General features: G+C 55.0%; 1 protein-coding gene across 2 annotated transcripts; it reads right to left on the bottom strand.

Annotated features, from left to right (window-relative positions):
- Positions 1–6557: 6557 nt before the first annotated feature.
- On the bottom strand, positions 6558–24066 carry MFSD11 (major facilitator superfamily domain containing 11). 2 transcript variants are annotated; one of them, XM_028519253.2, is made up of 13 exons: positions 23383–24066; positions 22762–22817; positions 21088–21195; positions 20430–20509; positions 20212–20308; positions 19101–19159; positions 18240–18384; positions 16466–16506; positions 13543–13608; positions 12329–12454; positions 9275–9449; positions 7886–8021; positions 6558–7390 (listed from the first exon to the last, which is right to left on the bottom strand). In XM_028519253.2, exons 1-13 carry the CDS (start codon positions 23476–23478, stop codon positions 7226–7228), a joined length of 1350 nt encoding a protein of 449 aa, XP_028375054.1. In that variant the 5' UTR covers positions 23479–24066; the 3' UTR covers positions 6558–7225. The 2 variants fall into 2 exon arrangements, with proteins under 2 accessions (XP_028375054.1, XP_035890074.1); XM_036034181.1 differs by lacking the exon at positions 9275–9449.
- Positions 24067–24151: the final 85 nt, after the last annotated feature.

Genomic DNA, 24151 nt, shown 5'->3' with positions numbered 1-24151 from the left:
CAATGCCCTGACCTACACTCTTATTATTATTATTAAAAGGGGCCGGTTTAAAATGGAGTTTAGGACCGTCTGCTAGGGCACAAACCCGCCCAGAGAGATTCTGAACCCGGCGCCCAGAGAGATGCAGCCCCCGTCTCTCTTATTGGGTCCGGCAGGTGACCGGCAGCACGGACAGACGCCGGCTCTCCCGGTTCCGAGGGCACCTGGATGCTCTACCTGTGAAGTGCCCAGAACAGGGCCCAGTGCCGACAAGCGCCCAGCAGACTGGCGAGCTCTGGACACAGAGAGACCGGCGCTGGATGGAGCCCGGGCCCCGGGGGGCGTGGGGGCGGGCACGGAGAAGCACCTGGCGTGAAGAGTCCACGTGGAACCACCCAAACCCGTGGAAAGTTTCCGGAGGGGTCACTGGGGTTCACAGGAGCCAAACAGAGGACGTGCCTGGAAGCCATGCCTCCCAGGAGACAGCGCGCGGCATGCTGGGACAGCGGCGCCCCCCCCCCTCCCCCCGCTGCAGCTCCTGCACGGTAGTTTGGCGTGGGGGCGGGAAGGGAGGACGAGTCCGTGAAGGTGGCGGCGGGCAGGGCAGAGCAGGGGCCGGGTGCAGGACGGTTCCCAAGGTTACGTGCCTCCTTGAGGGCAGCCGCGCTCCCAGGGGTCTGAGGGAGCTTTTCCTAAAGAAGGTCAAGGCCTGGGGCGGGACCACCCACCGTGACCTGCCCGCCAAGGGATTCATAACGCGGTCGCCCTGTGAGGCGGCTCTCAGTCACCGCGCGTGGCTGAGGTGGCAGGTGTAGCCCGAGCCCCCTTCTCACCCACGTGGACGCCAGGAGCGCGCTGCTCCGAGGGGAACGCAAGCAAGGGGCTGATCTCTCAGGAGAGGAAGCTGACGGTGTGCCAGGCACGTTGCACTTGAACCTGCAAAACAGTGGGACGGGCCAGAATGGTTCCTGGGCGTGAGGGTCTGCCGCCGCCCAGGCGATGACCTTGGGTCTCCAGCAAGTGCTGGCCGCAGAACAAATCCCTTCCCCGCAGAATGGAGCGCAGGGTAGCCGTGGGTCCGGGCACCTGCAGGAGAGCCGGCCCTGCAGCCCTGCGCGGCTCCCTGTGATGGCGTGGTCCACTCGGCAGACCACATATCCAACACACCTGTGATGGCATCGCCCACGTGGCAGACCATGTACCAAACACGCCTGTGACAGTGTCATCCACGTGGCAGACCACGCACCCAAAACGCCTGTGGCAGCATTGTCCACGTGACTAACCACGTACCCAACACCTCTGTGGCAGCATTGTCCACGTGACCAACCATGTACCCAACACACCTGTGGCAGCATTGTCCACGTGACCAACCACGTACCCCACACGCCAAACGAAAACACTGCGGCGCCCCTTATCCATCTGAACGCTTCCGACCGCACGGAAGGAGGCGAGGAGGAGACGGCTGCCCTCCCCCACTGCGCCCCCCGTGTCTGCAGGATGAGTCACCGCGACCGTGCTTTCGGTTCCCGTGGCAATTACCCTAAAAGATCCTTTTAAAATGTGAAATGGAGAGAACTAAACCAATTTAGAAAGAAAAGTCAAACAGGCTCAGAATATAAACAGAGAAGATTGGAGAATCAGGACGATCTGACAACATCTTCAGGAAGAAAAGGAAAAAAGAGGAACCATGAATTGAAGTGGAAAAAAGAAATGCGCAAAGGCGGCTTTTTTTTCTGATGTCTCTAAAACAGCAATCTGCTTTTTTTAAAAAAAAAAATTTCTCTCCATTCACACAGAATTAGGGCTGTTAAAACCCAAAATTCAGCGGAGTGGATTCGGAAGTCTGATTGGCTTTATTCAGCAACCCACGACCGGGCAGCACCCACCCAACCACAGGGGCAGCTCCAGGGCTGAGGAGGGGTGGACTTCCATCTGGAATGGCAGGGTTTTGCAGGCGGAAGGGTGGGGCAAGGGCACTGCTGACAGAAGAAAAGAAAGTGTTATTTTTAGAGCAGGACATCTTTGTAGGGGGGAGTGGCGTGTTTTTTTTTTTTTTTTTATCATGCAGGCTGCACCTTGCATGTGGGGAGGTTAGACATCCATGGGGCAGGTGACCTCACTGGTGTAGACCAGAAACCTCCAGGCTGGCGGACACCGTGTTTCTGGGGGAGGTTGACTCCGTGACCTCCCAGTCAGGTCATGTATGAAGCCTTGGTTTGGGGTCACGGGCTGTCGGCACGAGTGACGCCACTCGGGGCCTGTGGTTTTCTCTTGAACAATTCCCCCTTTCGAGATGCCTCTCGGCTTTCCCGGGAGACAAGAGCTAAAACTGAGGGACCAGAGTCACCCCCAGCTTCCTGGGCCGCCCTGCGGATCCTTGGTGTTGCCTCATCCCTGCGACCTTCACGGGTCACGGTGCCAGGCCCCTAATTCCGGAAGCCAGCCAATCTCCCTGTTCCCCTTTTTGACTTCCCAGGCTCAGCACGGCCCTTTGCTGGGCAGTGAGCGGCTGCCAACGTGAGTGCAGCGCCTCTGAGGGACTTCCAGGGCAGGGGCGTGGGGATGCGGGCGTAGGAGCCGTGTAGACCTGGTGGCGGGGGGGGGGGGGGGGGGGCGGTGATTTTCGTGAGCGTCTCGGAGCCACACCGACAACTGCCGGGAAGCGAAGCCTCAACAAACTGAGAAAACGCCCGGGAGACGGCAGTGGTGCGGCTTGTGGGGGGAATCGGAGGAGGGGACACATGGGGGTCTGTGAAATCCACTGGGGGGAGGTTAAGGCAGGGAGAGGAAGCACGGCGGGGAAACCTCTGGGTTTGGATACGGAGTAAAACTCGGAGACACTCATTTCTTCTACATTGGCGGGGGCGGAGGGTAGCCATGACCGCTCATGTCATGCAGAGCTGGCACGTGGGCCACCAGGTAACGCCGTGACCCCGCCTCCGGCTCCGGTGCCCCAGGCGGTGCCTCCCAGGGCTCTGGGGACGAGGAGGACGCTGACCTTTCAAAAGCATGTTATCTTAGATGCACAAAGACGACAGACAATGTCAAAGGTGAAGGGTGACCTTTGTCGAGGAAGCTGCAGGCCCAGGACGTGACTCCCTGCCACAACCTGCCCCTCGTTAGGGATCCTTCCCCTCAGCCCACGCTGGCGGGCTACTCTCCTGCTCTGAGCTCGGGAGGCTAATTGCCTAACGAGGCGAGTGGGGATGCAAGGACGCTCTGGCTTCCTGGCCGGAGCACTCGGGGTCAGAACAGGCGTTCGGCCCCTTCCCACCAGCCCAGCTGAGAGCCCGGGGGAACGAGCCACAACGTGGGTGGCAGGGCCCAGCTCTGGGCTCAGACGGGAGCCGAGCAGCCTTGTACGATGGTCCCGAGGACCCCCGGCTGCTGGCACTCACCTCCTCCGGCAGTCCTGTCCCGTGAGTGCGGGGTACTGCTTTAGAGACGGCAACTTCCGTCTCGCTGGCACTCTGTCTCCCCTTGCTTGCTGTCTTTGGCGAAGACAGTTGCCACGTGGGGAGCTGCCCGGAGGACGAACGGCTCCAGGCAGCGGGGCACAGGGGCGGCCTGCAGCTGGCAGCCCCGGGGAGCGAAGACTCGGGTCCAGGGGCACGTGAGGAACCGCCTGTGGCCCACCACCACGTGAACGCCCGGGTGGAGCCCAGCCAACGCTCTGACCACGGCCTCGGGACAGACCTGGCTCGGCCACACCCAGGTTCCCGACCCCCAGGAAGTCTGGGTTGACGAGCGTGTGCTGTTGCCGGCAGCTGAGTGTTAGGTTACTCTGTTGTGTGGTGATTAGAACGAACACACGTGGGTAAACAGTAATGGGCTCAGATAACGAAATAACAAAAGCACTTAATTCTTTCCGAAATAGCATTCACTGTATTTCTAAAAAAGGGAAAACAAGGTGTTGTTTTTCCTCTTGGCTTAACGTACCTCGCCCTCGATTCCTTCCCTCGTACGGCTAAAAAAACCCGTGTTTAGAAGTCACTGCACTTTGCGGGCACGGGTCGAGCAGTTAGGAGCCACGAGGGCGCTCGCCGCGCTGGAAGGCACCCGGGAGAGGTGGACGTGGGCCGGCTCAGACCACTAGGTTTCCCGCCAACTGCAAGCAGAAGCCCATGCGACGAGAGGTACAGGGTAAAAGCATCCACAGTCCCGCCCCCTGCAGCAGGATCCCCGCCTAGGTTTAGGGAGCAAAGACTTCCCCTTGTATCAGCCTATTGTGGCGAGGTATTTGTGAGCGGTTCAGCTTCTTGCTGAGCCCCGAAGAAAAGAGGTACTTCCTCCCTCCGGCTCGAGATCTCGGGCGTCCCTACGGGAGTGGGGGCCTCGCGGAGGTGTCTGGGGTCTGATCCCCGAGAGGTGTAGGGGCCTCATAGGGAATTCCATCTCGTGTAATTTAACTTTTGGCTCATCCGGGGAAGTGCAATTTAAGGGTTGGTCACCCAGCACTCCGAGCCCTCCCAGCTAGCTGGTCTAGACGACTGGGAAGAGACACCGAGACCCATAAGCAGGGTTAGGGCACCCCGAAATATCCGGTACCCCTCTCCCTGGCTGCCTTCCACCAACAGCACGTTTTTGCCCCACTGCACTCTCCTCACTGGCAAGAAACAGGAACTGAGGTGCAGGCGGAGTGAAAGTGAGACTGAAACTGGTTTTGTCATCGCCGCGCTTGCGGCAGGAGGAATTTCAGAGAAGCTTCTTTTATTTGTTCAGGAATTTCTTTAAGGGGTTCTACAAACACTCAACCATAGCAACGGGCTCTCTCAAGAACGAGAGCAGTGTTTTAAACTAATGCAGCTTTTTAAGGCTGTTAGATGTCTCTCTAAGGGAACTTTAGATGTGGAAATACGGGGAAAAGCAGGACAGGGAGGTCCTCATAGTCAGGAAAGCTTGGACAGGAAGAGAAGGGGCCCGTGGGATGGTGGTGGCAGAGACTCCAGACGCCTGCCGGACCCGTCCCGTGGGTCGCCCCAGCTGCGGTGAGCATCACAGCTGGGCCTGGTGAGCCCAGCCGGGGCACCGGTGTCCGGCGTGCCTGCGCTGGCAGCACGGTGGGTGGGGCCTGGTCTTTCTGCCCAGGACCGGCCACAGCGGAAGGCAGGGTTGGTCCTCCTGCCCTCCCCTCCTCCCTGTGGTAGCCCTTATGGTAGCCCTTGGGTGCATCCTTGTTTTAATCCTTATGTGCGCTTTGAGATGGATATGGAAGTTGTTTTCTTGGGATCGCATTTGAAAATAGCAAATAGTAGGTTTCACAGGCTTCACCACCACAATTGATTTTAAAAACAAAAAAGGGGGCAATGTTGTGAACCGCCCTGCCTGGTTTCAGAAGCTGTAACCCCCGCCAAGGCTAGGGCTGAGGGAACGACCTTGGACTGTAAGCCACCAAGGAGACAAAAGCTTATCTCCCTGGCAGGAGCACCACTTCTGCTCCTTTTACTTCACCCTGCCTGGCCCCCAATGCTTGGTTGGTTAGCCAATGATGGGTAAGATTCCCCAAAGGGGGGAACGACCTAAGACAGGCACGGTCACATGGGAAGCCCCCAATGAAGGACTTTGGGGGCTACAGCAAAAGGGGGTGATGGACTCTTGGCCCTTGGCTTTGACAAAGCCTGAGTCCTCAATTGTCTTCGAGAAACCCCCTAATCTCTTGGCTGCCTTACTCCCCTTGCTCCACCTAAGCCTGAAACAATGAGGGAGGGTGGTGCAGCCCTGTGCTGGAAAGGGCTGGTTCCCCGGGTGATCAGGCCTAAGAAAGAATATGTAAAATCCTGTGAAACCTGCTTTGTTCAGAATGCTCTCAATGAAATAATAAGGGTCCAAGCTAGAAGTTTGTTCCTCAAAATTTTACAGCTCTTTAGCTATCTGACCCTGACTCAAAATAGGCCCTCAGAGTTCTTTGTTATCTATTGTTTGATCCTCACTGCCTGACAATTAATGAGCTTTATCTGAATTCTTGTGTAAATGAACCCAATAAAAGCCCATTGAAGAACAGGCTCTTGGCCCTTCTCCTGTGAGAGATCAACCTTCATTCCTCCCCAAGCAGATCATGTCTTGGTAGACTTATTCTCATCCGTGGCAGTCGGGGGCACCCTGCAGACAGAGCCCCCCTGTTCCCATAAAGCGTCAGCACAGGCAAACTCGTTCAGAAAAGGGTGCAGATGAGGGGTTCCAGGGCCAGGCCCGAGGCGGGGGACTGGCTGCTGACGGGCCTGTGGCTCTTTTCGGGGCGACGGACGAAAATGTTCTGGAGTGAGGTCGAGATGGTGGTTCAACAGTCTTGTGGATGTACGATGAAAAAAAAAAGACACTGAACTGTACACTTTAAAAATGGTGAATTTTATAGTTTCTGAATGACGTGTAAATTAAAGACGTTTTAAGCAACCTCTTACGGGGGGCAGTCGGCATCCCACCGAACGCCTGCCCGGGGAGCGGTGTGGCGTGTCCAGGCGGCGCGGACCGGCCGGCCCCAGCGCGGAGCACCCTCCCCCGCCACTGTGGGTCTTCCAGGGGCCTGCCAGCAAAAACCCTCCTCCTGTGTGTGTGTGTGTGTGTGTGTGAGTGTGTGTCAGTGTTCATCTACAAATGGTAGATTCCTGCTCTTAAGACTGAAGACCATTTTCACCTCACTTTACAGTAGTTAACTAGCCACTCCTTCCTACGAACTATGGGGTGAGAAAACTTGCCAAATGAAACATTGCAAGAGGAAGAAAGTGCAAATCCTTTCACGGAGAAGACTGCGTTTCAGTACCTCCAGTTTATTTCAGTGGCATCCACGCGCGCACACACACACACACACACACACACACGTGTGGGGTGGCGTGTGCTCCCTATTCTTACGTAGAAGCATGTAACTCGATACCCAGCAAGAGTCTCTACGTGACAGATGGCCTAGGGTTCGGAATCGAGGCAAGATCATTCGAGGAAAGGGGAGGGGAGGAAAACATTTACATTCGGTAACGTGATTATAAGGAACTCGCGACAGATGAATGAAAAATGACATCTTTGAACAATTATAATGGACAGACCAAGCCTCCCTTATTCCACTTGTGTTACGGAGCGAATCTGTAAACTTGAACGCCGACTCCCATGGACCGAGCTGTCCCACGTCCTCGGTGTCGCCACGCTGAGCGCCCTCCGCCGCGAGGTGACAGTGGGAGGCGGCACCTCCCCCTGCGCTCCGTCCCGCGGTGAGCAGTCCGCAGAGGCCCGGCCTCCTGCCCGTGGCCGGCTCCCCAGGTCAGATACTCCGGTAGTCAGAGCCCCGGGCGACGATGGCGGCCGCTTCCCACTCCACCGCGAAGAACGACACAGTTCCGCAGAACCCGAAGATCACCATGACCAGGAGTTGCCAGGGGAGGAGAAGGTAGTTGCTGTAGAAAAACGCCACGGCTGCGCAGATGGACTAGGGACAAAGGACACAGGTCACGGCACGCACATGGTGACCCGAGCGGCACGGTGAGCCCCACCCCGCCCCGCCCCACCGCCCTCGTGACTGGCTGTCCCTCTGCGCTTCCTGCACCCAGCAAGCACGTGTGTGTCACCAGCGCACACACGCACCACAAACTCCCTCCCCCAGCCCGTAACCCTCAAGCAAGCTGCGGCCTGTCATTTAACACCGTGACTTGTGAACACTGGAACAACCAAGGGCCACGCAGACGCAGGGAGGAGTGTCCGTGCTGTGAACGGATCGGGATCTGCAGACGGAAGTGTCCAATCTGCACGGGACGGACCGGGACACGTAATCTCTCCTGCAAACGGGGAGGCCCGGGCCGCGCTCACTGCTTCCGGACTCTACCTGCGGGTCCCTTGAAAGGCTGCCCGGCTTCCACCTAGGAGACGCCTGGGAAACGAGCCCACAGCTCCGGGACCAAGGGCCCGCAGTCCACCCAGCGCTTACCTGGACGAACTTAAAGACTGCAAACGCGGGGGCGCTGTCTTCGGAGTAGAGGAACCCCAGGATGCTGAGCAGCTGGGTGTTGAAGCAGCTGTCTCCGAGGCCCAGCAGGAAGCTGCAGAAGATGGCCACTTCTTTGCTGAGCAAGGCAAAAATTAATTTAGGGTGAGTATCAGCAAGATTTGCCAGAGCCATTTACTATGTAAAAAGCAACTCACCCACGAAAGCCTTTTACCTTCCAAGTTTTAAACACTCTGAAACAAGAATAAATACTGGAATTCTCAAAGGAAGAACTTATGTTTAAATGCACTCATGGGTCAGATATGTTCAAACATCCTGGCTGGTGTGGCTCAGTGGACTGAGTGCCGGCCTGCGAACTGAAAGGTCGTTGGTTCAATTGGCAGTCAGGACACATGCCTAGGTTGTGGGCCAGGTCCCCAATTGAGTGTGTGTGAGAAGAAACTGATCAATGTATCTGTTTTTTTTTTTTTTTAAAGATTTTATTTATTTTTAGAGAGCGGAGGGGAAGGAGAGAGAGAGGGAGAGAAACACCAGTGTGTGTGTACCCCCTACTGGGGACCTGGCTTGTAACCCAGGCATCTGCCCTGACTGGGAATCGAACCGGCAACCCTTTGGTTCACAGGCCGGCACTCAATCCACTGATCCACACCAGCCAGGGCGTGATCAATGTATCTCTTGCACATCGATGTTTCTCTCTTTTTAAAAATTTTTATTTACTTATTTTTAGAGAGGGAAGGGAGGGAGGGAGAGAGAGAAACATCAATGTGCGGTTGCTGGGGGCCGTGGTCTGCAACCCAGGCGTGTGCCCTGACTGGGAATCAAACCTGCGACACTTTGGTTCACAGCCTGCGCTCAATTCACTGAGCTATGCCAGCCAGGGCTTAAAATAAAGAAAATCTTAAAAAAAAAAAAAAAAAAAAAAAAAAGACGCATTCACGTTCCCAGCCCAGCAAACCCCGGGCTGCCAAGGGTTGGGGAGGCAGACCCTGTCTGGGCAGGGCCACCCATACACTGTGGGTGTGGTCGCAGATGTGCCCACGCCGACTCTGCGAGGCGAGGAGGACACCCCGAAACGCCGGGCGTCAGCTGTGAGGTGAGAGGACCGGCTGCCCTGCCCGGCTGGCGGGCCGCCCCGACCCTCGCTGCTCTTCCTCCTGGAGGCCCTGACTCCCGGGGCCCACTGCTCAGACAGGCAGAGGTAAACTACGGATTAGCATGAGCTCTCGGCTCCTTCTGGCTCCGCTGCACTTGACAGGGGACCTTACGTAAAGGTAACAGACCCCCAGAGGAGGACCAGCTGCCCCCCTTTGGGGATCAAGACCCGCCGACCCCGCCCCGCCCCAGCCTGCTAGACAAAGGGCGGCCCCGTACCTGGATGTGATGTAAGCGCGGCTGTCCGTCCCCTCCAGGGGGGCGATGGGCGCGTCCCCAGGCATGTTGAGAAATATTAAATAAAAAGCCACAAAATGCACCAGGATGCCCAGCAGCACAACCGGGTTCCTCCCGAAACGGTTGTTCTTGCTCAGCAGGCCGAAGAGGCTCCCACCTACGAAATGGACGGAGCAGAGAACGGAACCACCGTGAGCAAGTCACTGTATCAAAATCTTGACTTGAAAAAAGAAACAAAGTGCACAAACCAATAGTTAATTTAATCAAGAAAAACATATAAAATAAGGAATAGCTATCGAAACAGAAGTTGTTTTAAAAACCAGAACAGACTTCAGGTAAGACGGAAGAGCAGCGATTGGCTCTACCCTCCCACCTTAAACGTACACAGAAAATACGGGGGCGGTGGACCTGACGAGGGGACGACTGTCAGGCACCGAAGGGCGGTGCCCTCTGGGAGACAGGGAACAGAGGGTGAGCCCTGCGACTGCCCAGCGGGCTGCCAGGGGGAGGCAGGTGAGGACGCCGCCCCTGAGCTGAGGAGGCAGAGCTGAGGGCCCGGGGCCCCGGGGGGACCAGAGTTCCCAGGATGGGGCGACAGAGGGACAGCCGCTCAGAGATGGTCCTGGAGCTCTGCAGAGGTCCCCTCGGTCCCCACTGAGGGCTGACCAGCACGGAACATGAGTACATCAGCAGAGAACCGGGAAGAAGCGTCCACCGGGGTCAGAGGCAGTAGTGCCCCGCGCTGGGTTGGGAGTGGTGCCGGGTCCCACCCGCCGACGGGAAATCTTCACTCTCATGAGCTGGGGTGCAGAGCAGGGCACTCCCACACCGAGGGTGCGCCCTCGTGCACGGGGCGCACACAGCTCAGCCCCAGACTGAGCACTGCTCCGGGCCCACCCAGCACATTTAAAGAGCAGGACCGAAATGAACTGTCCTCTCCCTTTCCAAACAAATGAGCGGAACCCAAGGACACAGCTCAGGAGCATTCAGAGGACCGCAAGCACACCCGGCACCCCCCAAGGGGAAGGTCACCATGTCTGGTCTCCGCACTAGCGCCCGGCGTGCGGAGGAGGGGGGAACCAGGACCCCTCTTGAGGAGGAAAGGCAGCCACACGCAGGGTTATCACGTGACCCAGCAGCTCCAGCCCTGGGTCGGTGTCCGCCCAAGAGAAGCGAAAACCTGTGTCACACACAACTCATTCCGCCCTGGCTGGTGCGGCTCAGTGGACCGAGTGCCGGCCCGGGGACCCAAAGGGTCGCTGGTTTGACTCCCGGTCCGGGCACACGCCTGGGTTTCGGGCCAGGTCCCCAGTGAGGGACGTGAGAGAGGCAACTAACTGATGTTTCTCTCTCCTTCCTCTCTAAAAGTGGTAAATACATCATTCAGATGCTCATAGCGGCATTATTCATACCGGCCCAAAACCCAATGCCCATCAAATGACGAACGGATCAAATGTGGTGCACGCCCACGCAACCAACATTCTTGGCGGGAAGGCGGAACGGACACGCGCTGTGAGTCGGGAAAGCCCCGAGAACACTCCACTAGGTAAAAGCAGCCAGACGCAGAGGCCGCGGACGGCACGAGGCGTCTCAGCGAGGCGCCCGGAGCCAGCGGACCTGCAGAGACAGAGAGCAGGCGGCAGCCGCCTGGGAAAGGGCAGCAGGGTGCTCCGAGAGAGGCCTGGGGTGAAGGACGCTCGGCCGTGCGAAGACGCCGGAAAACGCTGACCCGGATGCTCCGACCGGGGGACGTCTCAGTAGAGTCGTGAGAAACAAACAAATGAGCAAGCCCACCCAGAGCTGTGGCGGAGGTTAGGATGGGCAAAGGTTCGAACCATGCCCCGCGTGTCCAGACGCTGACGTGGCCGGCACTGCCCCGGCGGGCAGGAGAGCGGGGAGCAGAGGCCGGCGGCCCGCCATCCCGTGGGGCTCGCCACGGGGCCTGACGGTCTGAGCCTCCTGTGCTTGCTTCTGGGTTCCTCCCCGAGGACACGAGCTCCGTGCGGGCAGGGCGTCTGCTCCGTGCACACGGTGGATCCACATGAGTACCTGTGGGTCAGGCCCTCACAGGTGACGCAATATCCAATCTACCGTGTTGAAGAAGTCTTGGTTCGACCCGGAGAAACCAGTGCGGTGCAATGAAATACCGGGTCTTTGCCCCGTCCCCTGCCTTCCTGGCACGGAGCCCCTGCAGCCCCAGGCGTCTCCTCAGCGCCAGGAGTGTCCTGGTCATCCACGGGAACCCCTTTCCACACGCCCGGAGTTTGTGTCAGTGAGGCCACCACAGGGAGGGCTGGGGTGGCCCTAGAGAGCTGTAGGAGGGGCTGGTGGCCGGAAGGACCACGCGTTGACTAGAGAGCCGGACTCTCGGCCCCACGATCTTGGGGGAGGGGAGGAGGCCGAGGGACGGAGCCCATCGCCAGTGGCCAAAGATCTAATCAGTTGCGCCTGCAGGAGACCTCACCAAAGCCCCAAACGACAGTCTTGGGAGCGCTTCCTAATGCGGGGAGGTCGCCACACCCCACTGCATGGGGACAGAGGCTCCTGTCCTGTGTGCCTCATCAGGCTGTGCATTTCGGTCCCTGAGAGTAACTTGAATATCAAGTACAACGTCTTTCTGGGGGCTGCGGGAACCCCCGAGTTCACAGCCCAATGGGACAGCAGTGTGGGCAGACGCCCTCGAATCCGCGCTAACCCCGGGAGGCGGAGTCAGAATTGGATGGGACTGCCGGACGCCCAGCCGGAGCCAGATGGCTGGAGAGCAAGCAGGTCAGGGGCCCCAGACACTGCCCTTGCGTGGGGAAAAGCTGGGGGACACCGTGTGTTTTCCTATGTATGGTTTTGCCTGTGAATTACTTGGCAAATGTCTTATAAATCAGTTCTCTTAAAACAGTAGCAATAAAAAAACGAAGACATACCCATCGGGGTAAAACTAAGCAGGGAAATAGAAACTCAAGAACAGAGAGGTGCAGTACACTTAAAACTTCTGTCATAACTTAAACTGACTTAACGCAGAACTTTTTTTTTCAAACTAACCTAAAATTTCTCCAATGCCAATGAAAATGCCAGAGAGTCCAATGAGGCTCTTCTCTTCCGTCCCAAATTTGTTGACGGCGCCGATGCAGGTTCCATACACGCCGGAGAAGAAAGTCAACTCCAGACCTTCGGGAAAAATCAGACTTAAATTATACGTTCAGCCCTGGCTGGTATAGCTCAGTGGATTGAGCTCAGGCTGCGAACCAAAGCATCGCAGGTTCGATTCCCAGTCAGGGCACATGCCTGGGTTGCAGGCCATGACCCCAGTGGGGGGCCACGTAAGAGGCAACCACACATTAATGTTTCTCTATTTCTCCCTCCCTTCCCCTCTCTAAAAATAAATAAAATCTTAAAAAACACACACTTTAATAAAAAATCAATCAACGAATGTCTCACTCTTCCTTCCTCTCTCCTCTAAAATTAATAAATGAAAAATAAAAAAAAAAAGATTTTGTGTATTTACTTTTAGAGAGAGGGGATGCGTGCCCTGACTGGGAATCGAACTGGGGACACTTTGGTTCACAGGCCGGCGCTCAATCCACTGAGCCCCACCAGCACTTCTGAGGACAAAGCAGATTTTCCCGTCATTCTGAAGACCCGAGAACACTGCGCCGGTCCCACACCGCACGCCTGGCAGGGGGCCACAGAGCTCACCCCTGCTCACTGGGAGTTCTCCGGACCCACACGCACCGACCAAGACTCACTCCTGCTATTCTCTGCAGGGCCCCACTCCGCCCTAAAACCGTGGGTCGGGATGATCCGTGCCCCGGTGTTAAGCCCGTGGGTGGAAGCGTCCCCACGGGGGGCGGGTGGCCCTGTGCCTTCCTTGCAGCGGAGGGGACGCTGGGCAGGTGCCAGGCCAGCCGAGGGCCCGGTCGTCTCTCCCCTCCTGCCTTTTTTGGAGGGAGTCACGTGCGACGGGGTCCCTCGGCTGGCCAGAGACACCTGGAGAGAGACGGACCCAGCCCGCGATCTGACCCCTTCAGACAGACCAGCACACGGGACTCTCTGGACCAGGCTGCTCTCCAGGACACGCCCCCCACCCCGCCGTGCCCTCCAGAAGCAGCACTGCGCAGAGCCTGGGCAGCGTGCAGAGCCGTGAGAAAGAGCAGCAGCGTGGCGGCGGTCTTTAGCCCTCAGTGTCAGTGTCAGTGTCAGTGTCATTACCCAGCAACAGACAACGAAACGGAACGCAGCAACCCCCAAGCGCTCACCTGTATACGCTGTCGTAATGCTAAGGAGGAGCATCTCCTTGGTGACACATAATTGAAGAGACTTTTCTGTTAAAAGAAAAAAAAAGAAAAGAAAAGAGAAAGGAAACATTTTGGGGAGTGCTTGACTCAGTTTCAATTAATCAAACAAAAATTCTAAAACATTTATTCAACCAGAACACCCTTTGGCCATTGATGCAAGGAAGTCAAAAGAAATAAAAGAGAAGAAAATAATAATGCAAGTAAACAGACACTCTGGGACAGAGGTTAGGGGTTCAGACTAAAACACTTAAGGTCTGAACTAAACATAAACCTGCTCTATGAATACCCTGTTTCAACCGTTCCAATACATTCTAGAGTCACATTTTCTCTAAAAAATAAAAAAATAAAAAATAAAAAAACCCAAACACCAAATGGAGAGAAGAAACAGAATCAAACAAAACACCAGAGTATTCTAACAGCCTTGGTCACGGGTCAGGCTATTCCGGGAGCCGACAGCTGGCGAAGCGCTAGCTCCCCCAGGAGCTATCGGCGCGGAGCAGCTTGGGGACCGGACTGGGATTAGAACCGCCGCAGCTTCCTGACCATGCCCCGGCCGGAGCACACTTCCTGCGCTTCTCCCTCGGGCCTGAGGACGAAGCTCTAGCTCTGCACGCTGGCTCACGATCGCTTTACTGTCTGTGTTCATGCTGCTCAAGCTAGCTGACATCTGCCATGGAAGACGCATTCCTAAAACCTGTGTATTGTGACCGTCTCTCTAAACCGGCTCACGCTGCATACTTAAGGCCACTCCTCCAGGGCCCGCAGCTCACAGCAGACGCAGACTTCTGTTCTTACTCAGCTGCTGCCGCGAGACCGACTTCTGTCACACACACTCTGTCCTGAACTTCTCCAGTGCAAAGGCGCCGCCTGTCCAGTTGCACTGAGACACAGCCAGACCAAATGCAGGGTTTCTACAGATCGCTCTCACGTTTTTCCAGAAAAAAATACATGATCGATAAAAAGTTTGAAAGAATTGTTTTAAGAGAGGGGAAGGGAGGGAGAAAGAGAGGGAGAGAAACATCAATGTGTGGTTGCCCCTTGCACGCCCCCTACTGGGGACCTGGCCTGCAACCCAGGCATGTGCCCTGACTGGGAATCCAACCTGGGACCCTTTGGTTCACAGGCCTGGCGCTCAATCCACTCAGTCACACTGAGCAGGGCTAAAACAAATTTTTAATTAAAAAATTATATTAACGGGACAGGTTTGTTTTTGAATAATCAGAAGATTTAGCTAACAAAAAGGAATTTAAAAACATAACCTAGTATGATATGATAAGGGCAATTACACGTCATTATACACTTGCCCGAACCCATAAAATGTGCGTCAAGAGTCAACCCTGATGGAAACCACAGACGCCGAGTGACAGTGATGTGTCGATGCAGGGTCACCAACTGTGACAAAGACCGTGCTCTCTCTCGGGGACGACACCGACAACAAACGAGGCCGTGCCTGTGTCAGGGGCTGGGGTACGTGGCCATCTCTGTACCTTCCTTTCCATTTTGCTGTGAACCTAAAACTGCTCTAAAACCTGAAGTCTGTTTGAAACACACACACACACACAATTTAGAAAAAGGTTTTTAGAGAGAAAGAGAGAGAAACACTGAGTTTTATTGTTGCAATCACCGGCGCCAGCACTGGCTGCTCCCGGCACGCGCCCCGACTGGGGATCGGACCCTCCGCCAGCCTTGTGTGTCGGACAACGCTCTGACCCGCTGAGCTGCCCGGCCCGGGCCCTCCGGGGATCCTGACCACAAGCTTCTGGACCTGCAGAGCTGCAGGCCAGCCCTCTGACTGGTGACCATCCATCTCGCTGGGGGACAGTCCAGCTACATCCCTTTCAGTACAACTCACAGCCTAATAGATCATCACATTCCTGAAACAGAAGGAATGCATGCGAGGAAAGCCTGGAGAAACAGCCCTAACAATGGCACACGCGTGTGCCAGCTGCGGACTCCCACACCACGGGCCCTTCTGAAAACAGGCTGCAGGAATGCCCGGCCAAAAGCTGGCATGCTTTGTGTGGTCTGGCCATGGCCGGGGAGACCGAGAATTTGCACCCCAGCCTCAGGCAACCAACTGCCCGCCGCCATGGTCAGACAGGAGTAAGGGGCGGGGCTGGGGAGGGGCAGGGCCTACTGAGAACAGGCGGCCCCAAAGGGCTGCTCCCTCCCAGAGAAGAGCCGCCGAGGTCAGGGTCTCCCCCCTCTGAGACAAAGCCATGGAGAGCTGCATACAGGCATGGAAAAGAATGGACCCACGCCAGGCCTCCCTGGACTCAGGAGCCGTGGCTGCCCGACCCCGACGGGGCCGCAGGACGGCCATCGCGGGGATCGCCCACTCTGCCCGTTGGACAGTTTGGGCTCAAATCCCAGCTGAGTCCCGTGCTCGCCGTTTGGCCTGGGGTGAGCAGTGCTCTGCCCCTCGGTGGCTCTTCTCTAAAATGGGGACAAGGACAGGCTGCGTCTGCCACTTCTATCATGCGTGCCATTGGCACTCGGACTTGCTGCGAGAACGAGACACGTAGAGGTGGAGCCCGGAAAGGCCCCCCACAGGGAGTGCGGCTGTCCCCAGCTTTCCTGGGCCACCAGAGCCCACTCCCTTCTGAGGGGGAGCAGGTGCCAGATCACACCGTCTGTGCCCGCACCTTCTCATGCAAACGCCCGCCTCCTGAGGTCCCTGCAGCCCCGCCGCCCTCACCCAACGCCTCGGGCAGGCTCGGGGCGTTGTTTCCACCCCTCCCGTGCCCACGCCTGGGGGTGTTTCACTCTCCCAGATACGCTGCACACCCGGAGAAACGAAAACACCGGGGCGCCCTCAACCCAGAGTGAGCAGGGAAAAGGGAGGGGCCGATGCCGAGGCCGCTCGTGCTCAGAAGATACTTACTGAACGCATCCGCTGCCTTTGTCATGTTGTTCTGGGCAGGCCTGAGACAGAACAGAAAAAGCATAAGTTTCTATCCCCCGGAAACTGAAAAGAGAACAGAAAAAAACCCTATCACATTTTGACTGAAGTTGGTAAAAGCTGTCCTCCGCATGGCCCGGCGAACACTTCTAGTGCCCCGTGGTGCTCTGGGCCCCAGGGTCCCCTCACGGCCCGTGCCCCTGCTTCCGAGCACGTGGTCCAAGGGCCACCTGGGTGGCTCTTCACTAACAATGGGGCACAGTTCCCTCATTCTCAATTCACTGCCTGTGTCCACGCATGTGGTTTTCACAGGAACCTCCTCCATCCGCGGTGCCAGCTTCACCCTTAAACACCATCTGCGGGAATGCAATTTCCCGCCACGCCTGCTCTGTAAAAAGAAGTCCTTCAGCGCTAAAACTCTTCCACAGCAACACCGTCTGTGGTTCGTGGCTGGGTGCAGTACGATCTATCGGTTGGAAACGCGGCCTTCGGAGGCTTGGGCACCGCTTTGCCCTTTGCCCTCCGCAGGGTTTCATTCCAGTGTTTCATTTCCTCCCTTAAAAAACAGGGGCACGGCCACTCCCTGTGAGAATTAAATACGCTAATGTGATTTAAGTGCCTTTATCATGATCATGGTAAGAAAGATTTTAACTAAGACTGCACTTCTTGCCCCGGCTGGGTAGCTCAGTTAGAGCATCATCTGGCAGCTCAAGGTTGCCAAGTTCAATCCCCGGTCCGGGCACGTATAAGCAGCAACCAATGAATGCGTCAATAAGTGGAACAACAAATTGACGTTTCTTTCTTTCTCTTCCCCCCTCTCTCTCTCTCTAAAAATCAATAAATGAAATAAATAAACTTTTTTAGCCCTGGCTGGTGTGGCTCAGTGGATCGAGTGCTGGCCTGCAAGCCAGGGGGTCACTGGTTCAATTCCCAGTCAGGGCATGTGCCTGAGCTGTGGGCCGGGTCCCCAGTTGGGGATGCATGGGAGGCACCACACACTGATGTTTCTCTCCCTCTCTTTCTCCCTCCTTTCCCATCTCTCTGAAAATAAATAAATAAAATATTTAAAAAATTTTTTTAAAGATTACATTTCTTAGCCCACCAGTCAAAAGGGCAATACCTACTTTTCCTATATCTTTAAATGATACTGATTACAAAAAAAAAAAAGGGAAAAGAAAGAAACCTAATGGAGAGCTAGTTGACTTACGTAAATAAATGACCGATACAAAAAAGGTAGTATGTCCTAAACCAACAGGAAAACGTTTTCCTCCCCTTAAAAACTCATGCCTTCCCTGACCGCAAGTAACCACTCGGACTCAATTGCGTAAATAGCACCCTCGTCTTGCAGTCGGACGGCGTCGGGCGTGAATTCAACACCTCCCACGCCAGGCCTCCAACGAGGCGGGACCGACACTGTCTGTGGACACAAGATCGGTGCACGGGCACTCGGGGGCGCGGCGCTCACTCCCGGCACAGGCCCATGAGGCCGCAGAGGAGGCCGCTTCTGGGACAGGAGCTCTGAGACCAGCCCGCAGGGCCATAGGTGTGGGGCGGGGCGGGTGCGGCTACCTCCCGCTCCTCTTCCTCTCCCCTCCCTTGTTATCTTCTCTCCCGGATTTGCTCGAAAACTTTTCCCTCACGCCCACCTGGTCTCAAATATCACTCAGGCTATAAAAAGACCGGTGGTAACCTCTAGTCTAGATCCACCCAAAATACATTTTCGAAACAAAGATGAGGAACGTCTCCAACTTCTTACTCATTGATTTCCAGGTCCTGGTCGTCGGAAGATTCATCCTCTCCCAGGATGTTCTCGGGATCTGGCTTCCGAATGAGAAAGAACAGAACGGTCCCCACGAGGCTAATCACTGTCAGGGCAATAAACACCGTTCTCCGGTCGCTCTCTGGGGGTGGGGGTGGGGGAGAAAGCACACAGAGGTGACCATACACACGCAACTGCAGAGTCAGCATGCTGCCCAGAGCTGGTGTGGAACTACCGAAACACTTCCTGATTCAACTTTTACTTCCCGGTCAGGGCCCATGCCTGGGGTGGGGGCCAGGTCCCCAGTGGGGGGGGGGGTGGGCAGGGGGGTGGGGTGGGCAGCGGGGGCGCATGAGAGGCAACCACACATTGGTGTTCCTCTCTTTCTCCCGCCTTTCCCCTCTGTAAAGATAAATAAAATTGGTTTAAAAAAAAATTTTTTTTTTTACTTTGTTGCATCAGTAAAAACCTAGGGCAAGGAGAAAAACGGGATATCTGCACTTTTGTTTTTTAGTGAAATACAATTAGGAAAAATTAAAACAAAAAAAAGCACAATAACTTAATCAAATTCTTTCCATGGAAGAAGTGTACAGACGACACAATTAAGAACTCAAAAGCCTGACCGCTGACTCAGACACTCACATGCACGGCATGACCCGCCCACACCCCGAAATGCCGCTGGAAGTCATTAGCGACAACCCCAGCTACACAATACGATCCAAGGGGAAAAGTCACTGAAAGCTAAAATCTGAGAGGACTCAAGGCACCAACATTCACCAGAACAATTTGGAACAAGGCAACTACGGGTATTTTTGTGAAACTGCTATTGTACTTTATGAATAGCCGCTTAAAACAAACCTGATATTTGAGTTTTCCCTTGCCAAGCAAAATATATGTAGAGATTTCCAAAGAACAAGCTGAGGGGAAAAAAAGGAAGACAAGAATGTTGGGAAATTACTGTCATGTTTCTAGTTTCCTAAGAATTTTTCCATTATTTGTTAAAGAGAGAGAGAAAGCTGGAGGCATTACCTAATTTTAAAGGTATCTACCTGCCCTGGATCACTTAAAAGTGTCCACTCCACCCTGACTCTTCCTGAAAACCGTAACTGACCCAGACGGAGCACAGCCCCTCACGTGACAGCAACCTGACACGGAACTGCCCTGCGCTGCCGTCCTGACTCACGCGGAAACACGAGACGGATTGTCGGAACACTGGAGGTGACTCCCTGGAAACGAGTGCGTGCTACTTCTAACGTCTTCTATTTCACAGAATCTACGAAAAGTCCTGTGACTTAGCTATCTGCATCTAATCAGATCCTTCTTTTGCCAACTTCCCTAGAGAAGAAATCACTCCCGCTGCACTTTAAAAGGAAACATTTGCATTTGTTAAGCCTTAGTCAAGCCAGAATCTCAGGGCCGGACCCAGGAGGGTCAATCCTCAGGACAGACTCGGAGGCCTGATGGCTGTGGCTGCTTCCGGGACACAGCTAACCCGCACTGTAGTTCAGGGTGGTTTAGACAGGTGTTTGGTAACAGCCATCAGGCCGAGGGCTTGGTCAGAAGGGTGAGGCCTCTGGAATGCAGATAATGATGGTTTACATCAGATCGGTTACTTAACTTTGAAGCCTCTCTTTTCTCCTCTGTGTGTCTTCCCATCTCATGAGATTGTGAAGACGACTGAAATTAAGTAATGAACCCAATGGTCCCTGAAATATAGCCAACGCTAAATGTATTATGGTGACTATTAGTTTCTATCTAGCACTCATAAGTTCCGATGCATTTGAGGTCGATTCGAGCATTACAAGTCATTTCATACAATGTTTAATCTGTATGCGGCCAGGAACTTAAGCCATACAACACAGATCTGGGTTTTCAATACAATAAAGATCTAAAACTGTGATGTGACCAAAAAATAAAAAAAAATTACAGGCAAGATTGAGCTGCAAAAGGGTTATTTCTTAACTCCTACCTGGACTGTAGCAGTGCCCAGAAAATCCCACTGTTCCTCCCAATGGTGTGCTCATCGGAATTTATGGTCAGGCAGTTTCCTTGTGCTGTCCAAAGCACTGAAATTCAAACCGAAGGTTATCCGGGGAGTGAAATCCCGTAGCCTTACATACGAAATGCGCAAATGTGACTCTTAGCGAAGCCCCGGAAAATGGAGAAAAGAAACATCAGGATGCTTACCGGCAGCCGCGATTCCGATGAAAACAGAGGCTGTGTAGAAGGACCACGTGAAAGGCTGGATAAAAACGGCAATGTACATGCTAAAACGTAACAGGTCAACAGCGCATTACGGTCAAACAACACCCGAAGCAGCACGCCACGCACGCCTTCCGGGGATCAACGCGCAGGACTCCTCCGGGGCTCAGAACAAAGCCAGATGAAGAAGGACAGGTGTGACCTCGTTTCTCAGTTTACTAGCTCAAATCTGTACAATCACACACTCGAAAAGGTCTGCAGTTGGCCTTCGCCAAGTGCTCAGCCCACGACGGGACTGGGCCTTTGTAGCCCACAAGAAACGTTTAAGTGTGTCATTTCAATTCTTGTTAGTCAATTTGATATAAAAAAATGTAATATTATTTCATGGGAAGTTCTCTTCAACTCTTGTGGAAAGAGACTTTTGGATGCTATCTGTATTACTCGTAAAACAAAGGCAAACATACAGGCGCCCAGCCTCACTACAACTCTGCTATCCTGGGCGTCAAGAAGAGAGCCAAACCCCTAAATTAGTGGCTCTGTTCTCTTCAATCCGAGTGGGCAAGGCCTGCCAGAGGCTTACGTGTGCCTGGAAGAGGCTGAAGGTGTCCTAAGGAAAAGGAAGGGGAGACAGTCAGCCACTCACCTGTAGAATAAACCGCTAGCGAACATGGAGAGCTGGGGTCCCACCACGGCGACCACCGAGGGCGTGATCAGGTTCGAAGCAGAGAACACCCCGTAAATGATGGCCATGCTGCAGACGCGGACACAAAGACAAAACAGAACTCCTGAGGTGCTGACTCCAGAGTTCCCCTTCCCCGGGCTGCTCAGTCTACAGACGCCCTGCAGTAGCACCCACGTTCTTTAGCCGGCATTTACGACAAGCATGTCCTTGAACCGAATGCCGTATTAAAAGTTCTCACTTCTACAAAACATTGGCGGCTTATCAAATGTTTTTTTGTTTTGAGTAAGCTGGATGACATGGTTTGGATGGACCAGTAAGTTATCATAACAGCTACCGCATAACACGTCCCGGGCACTGTGCCAAGTACTTTCTACACGTGTTTGCCTTTCACCTGCGCTCTGCCGAGAAGGCAGAGGTGTCGTCCTCCTTTTACGGAAAAGATAACTGAAACAGAGGGGCTAAGTCCCCTGCCCAGAGCCCGCCCGGACACCGGGTGAGCGGCGGGGCCGGGGTGCCGGCCCCGGGAACCTGACCCCCGAGGCCCCGGCCCACCGGTCTGCTCTGCACACTCAGCCCACAACTCCTGGCAACGGCACGCAACCTCACTGCTAAAAATAACAGGCACGGAGTTACGGCTCGCTTCGGCCAGAGTTTCTTTAGCTCAGCCTAATGGTCTCACTGAATATTATCTCGCTACTACAGACCCAGCCTGCCTAACACGTGTCTCGTGACAAAGTGTGACCAAGACCATTCCGCAGGTCCTGAATTCAACTACTGCTTATACATCCAAAGTAAATTGTTCTTTGATGCTTATGGATCTCCCCAACGTTCTTCCATTTGCTCTTTAGGTTATGCAAAACACAAAGCACTCCAGAAAGTTGTGGTTTTATCAATCCTTGAGAAAAACGGACATTCGTAACCCTTTCCTCTCGAATATCACATGCGAGGTCAGACCTAGGATAGGCGATCGAGTTTGACCTCGACAGGGTGGGCGTGCGGGGGACCACAGGTGGGTGTGGGGTTGGCCACAACCCACTCTCTCCGAGCAGAGAAATTAAGAAGGAACCCAGGTGGGCTCAGATACAGGCACACGCGACACTCCCAGCTCCTGTCACCAAGCACCAGTGACTTCTGATTGTCTTTTCACTTCGTTTGCTCCGTGTGCAGAATGGGGACCAGCCACCTGAATACAACTCCAAACGCTCCTGATGACAGCGCGTGAATCATGGTGACATTACCAAAAACAGAAAGGCCAGATGTTTCCAGAGCCACGTAGGACCTCCTCTGCTGCAGCCTGGGCAGCTGTAACGTGACCACACTGGAGCGCTATTAAATGCCGGGCGCTGTGTGCCAGGCGCTTCTCGGGCATCAGCCGGGCAAGGAGACTCGGCTCTTCCGAGCGACTCGCCTGAGATCACGCAGCAGTTCAGCCGTGCAGCCAGGGCTTCAGACCCGGCGTCTACGTGAAACCAAAACTTCTCGCCTTCATTCTACTACGTTCTCCCAAATAGTCTAGATAGAGAGGAGCAGTCGCTACTCACTCATTCATTCACAGCATTTTACTGCCAGAGATGTTGATGGGATTTAAGCAACCGCCATCACATAAAAAGTAAAGCCCATTATCCGATACGATACCTGGTGTATCCACTGCCGTGGAAATCGGTGCTATTCAGGCTCCTGATGACGGTTTGCTGTGTGGAAGACAGAACTAATCAACCACCACGGGAAATGGTTTTGCAATCCCCCTCCCCCTGCAAAGTCTCCAGATACTGAGAATAAAGTAAAAACTGAACATGCTCAATACTCAACACACTGAAGTAACCAGGAGAGACGAAGAGAACTGCAGAACAAACCAGTGACAGGGGGTGGGGGGGTGGATTTAAACTGTGCCTTGGGGCTTATTGCCTGAGCTCTCCCAGTGCAGCACAGACCTCAGTGCAGGAGAAGAAAAGAAATAGGTCAACGTAGAAACCCAAAGTAAAATCAGAGGAATAACAGCGGGTAAAACCCGGGGCTCTGGGGCCAGATGGCCTGGGTTCAAACAGAGGAATAAACGGCAATGTTGCACATCCCCATATATTAAAAAGAAACGTCTGACACATGAAATCCAATCATAAAAAACAAAACGAGGAAGGCTGTGAAAATAAAAGGCGCAATGGAAGCGCGCTGGTGGGGATAATAAGGAACGTTCACGATCCTCGCTGGAATGCATCAGGAGCAGCACTTCAGAGGAGAAACAGCAGGTCCCCAACTCACCGCCACATTCCCACAAGTTTGAAAGGCGGTGAACATAAACATGAAGGCAATCCCTAAAATGATGATGTTGAAAAGCTTTTTAGATTCCGGGGACATTGTGGCTGCACGCCGCCGGAGGTCAGCAGCCGGCCAGGGCAGTCAGCTGTCCGCGGGGCGGCCCCACTGCGGGTCCTGGGGGGACTGAAGAGACGGCGACGGGAGGCGGACAGATCCAGGGGCAGCGAGTATCCAGGCTGCCGACTTCCAGTCCTTGGATCAGAACCCCGGGCGTAGGGCGCGGCGCTCCCCAGCGGCAGGACTAGGACATTCCTAAGCCGCGACCCGAGTCGGGAAGAGTCCGACACCCGGAGACGCGCAGGGACCGTTGTCACGCCAGATTGAGGGGCCCGCGAGGGGGAATTAGGGGGCCAAGGGCGAGCTGCACAGGCCGGCGCGGCCCCGCCCGCGCGAACCCGCCCAGAAGCGACGCGGCTCAGACGACCCGGTCACCTGACCGCAGCCCGGGCGCCGCCCGCTCGGCGCGCTGGGAAATGCAGTCCCTGCGCGGCCCGAGAGTGGCAGGGACGTCGCGAGAGCTGGCCGGCCCGAGGGGAGCGGAGGCCAGCCTGCTGCGGGTGGCGAAGGGGGGCGGAAAGCGGAACCTGGCGAAAGAGGGGGCAACTGCGAGAGGGGACCTGGAGACCCCATAGCGGGGTCTGAGGCGACAGGGGACGGAGACGCCCGTGGGGGAAGGAGTATGCCCTCTAACAGAGGCGGAGCTGAGGCCCGA

The sequence above is a fragment of the Phyllostomus discolor genome, chromosome 8, assembly GCF_004126475.2.
Source record: "Phyllostomus discolor isolate MPI-MPIP mPhyDis1 chromosome 8, mPhyDis1.pri.v3, whole genome shotgun sequence".
Taxonomy (NCBI): Eukaryota; Metazoa; Chordata; class Mammalia; order Chiroptera; family Phyllostomidae; genus Phyllostomus; species Phyllostomus discolor.
The sequence above is the reverse complement of the archived record's forward strand: the minus strand, read 5'-3'. Positions and strand labels throughout refer to the sequence as shown.

Excerpts from the sequence above, each read along its gene's own strand:
- MFSD11 (XM_028519253.2), bottom strand. The coding sequence starts at position 23,478 with ATGTCCCCGGAATCTAAAAAGCTTTTCAACATCATCATTTTAGGGATT. Across the intron at positions 22,818-23,382 it reads AAACTTGTGGGAATGTGGCG|CAAACCGTCATCAGGAGCCT; the intron begins GTGAGTTGGGGA and ends TCTTCCACACAG. Across the intron at positions 7,391-7,885 it reads CAGTCTTTAAGTTCGTCCAG|TCCATCTGCGCAGCCGTGGC; the intron begins GTAAGCGCTGGG and ends CTTTGTCCCTAG.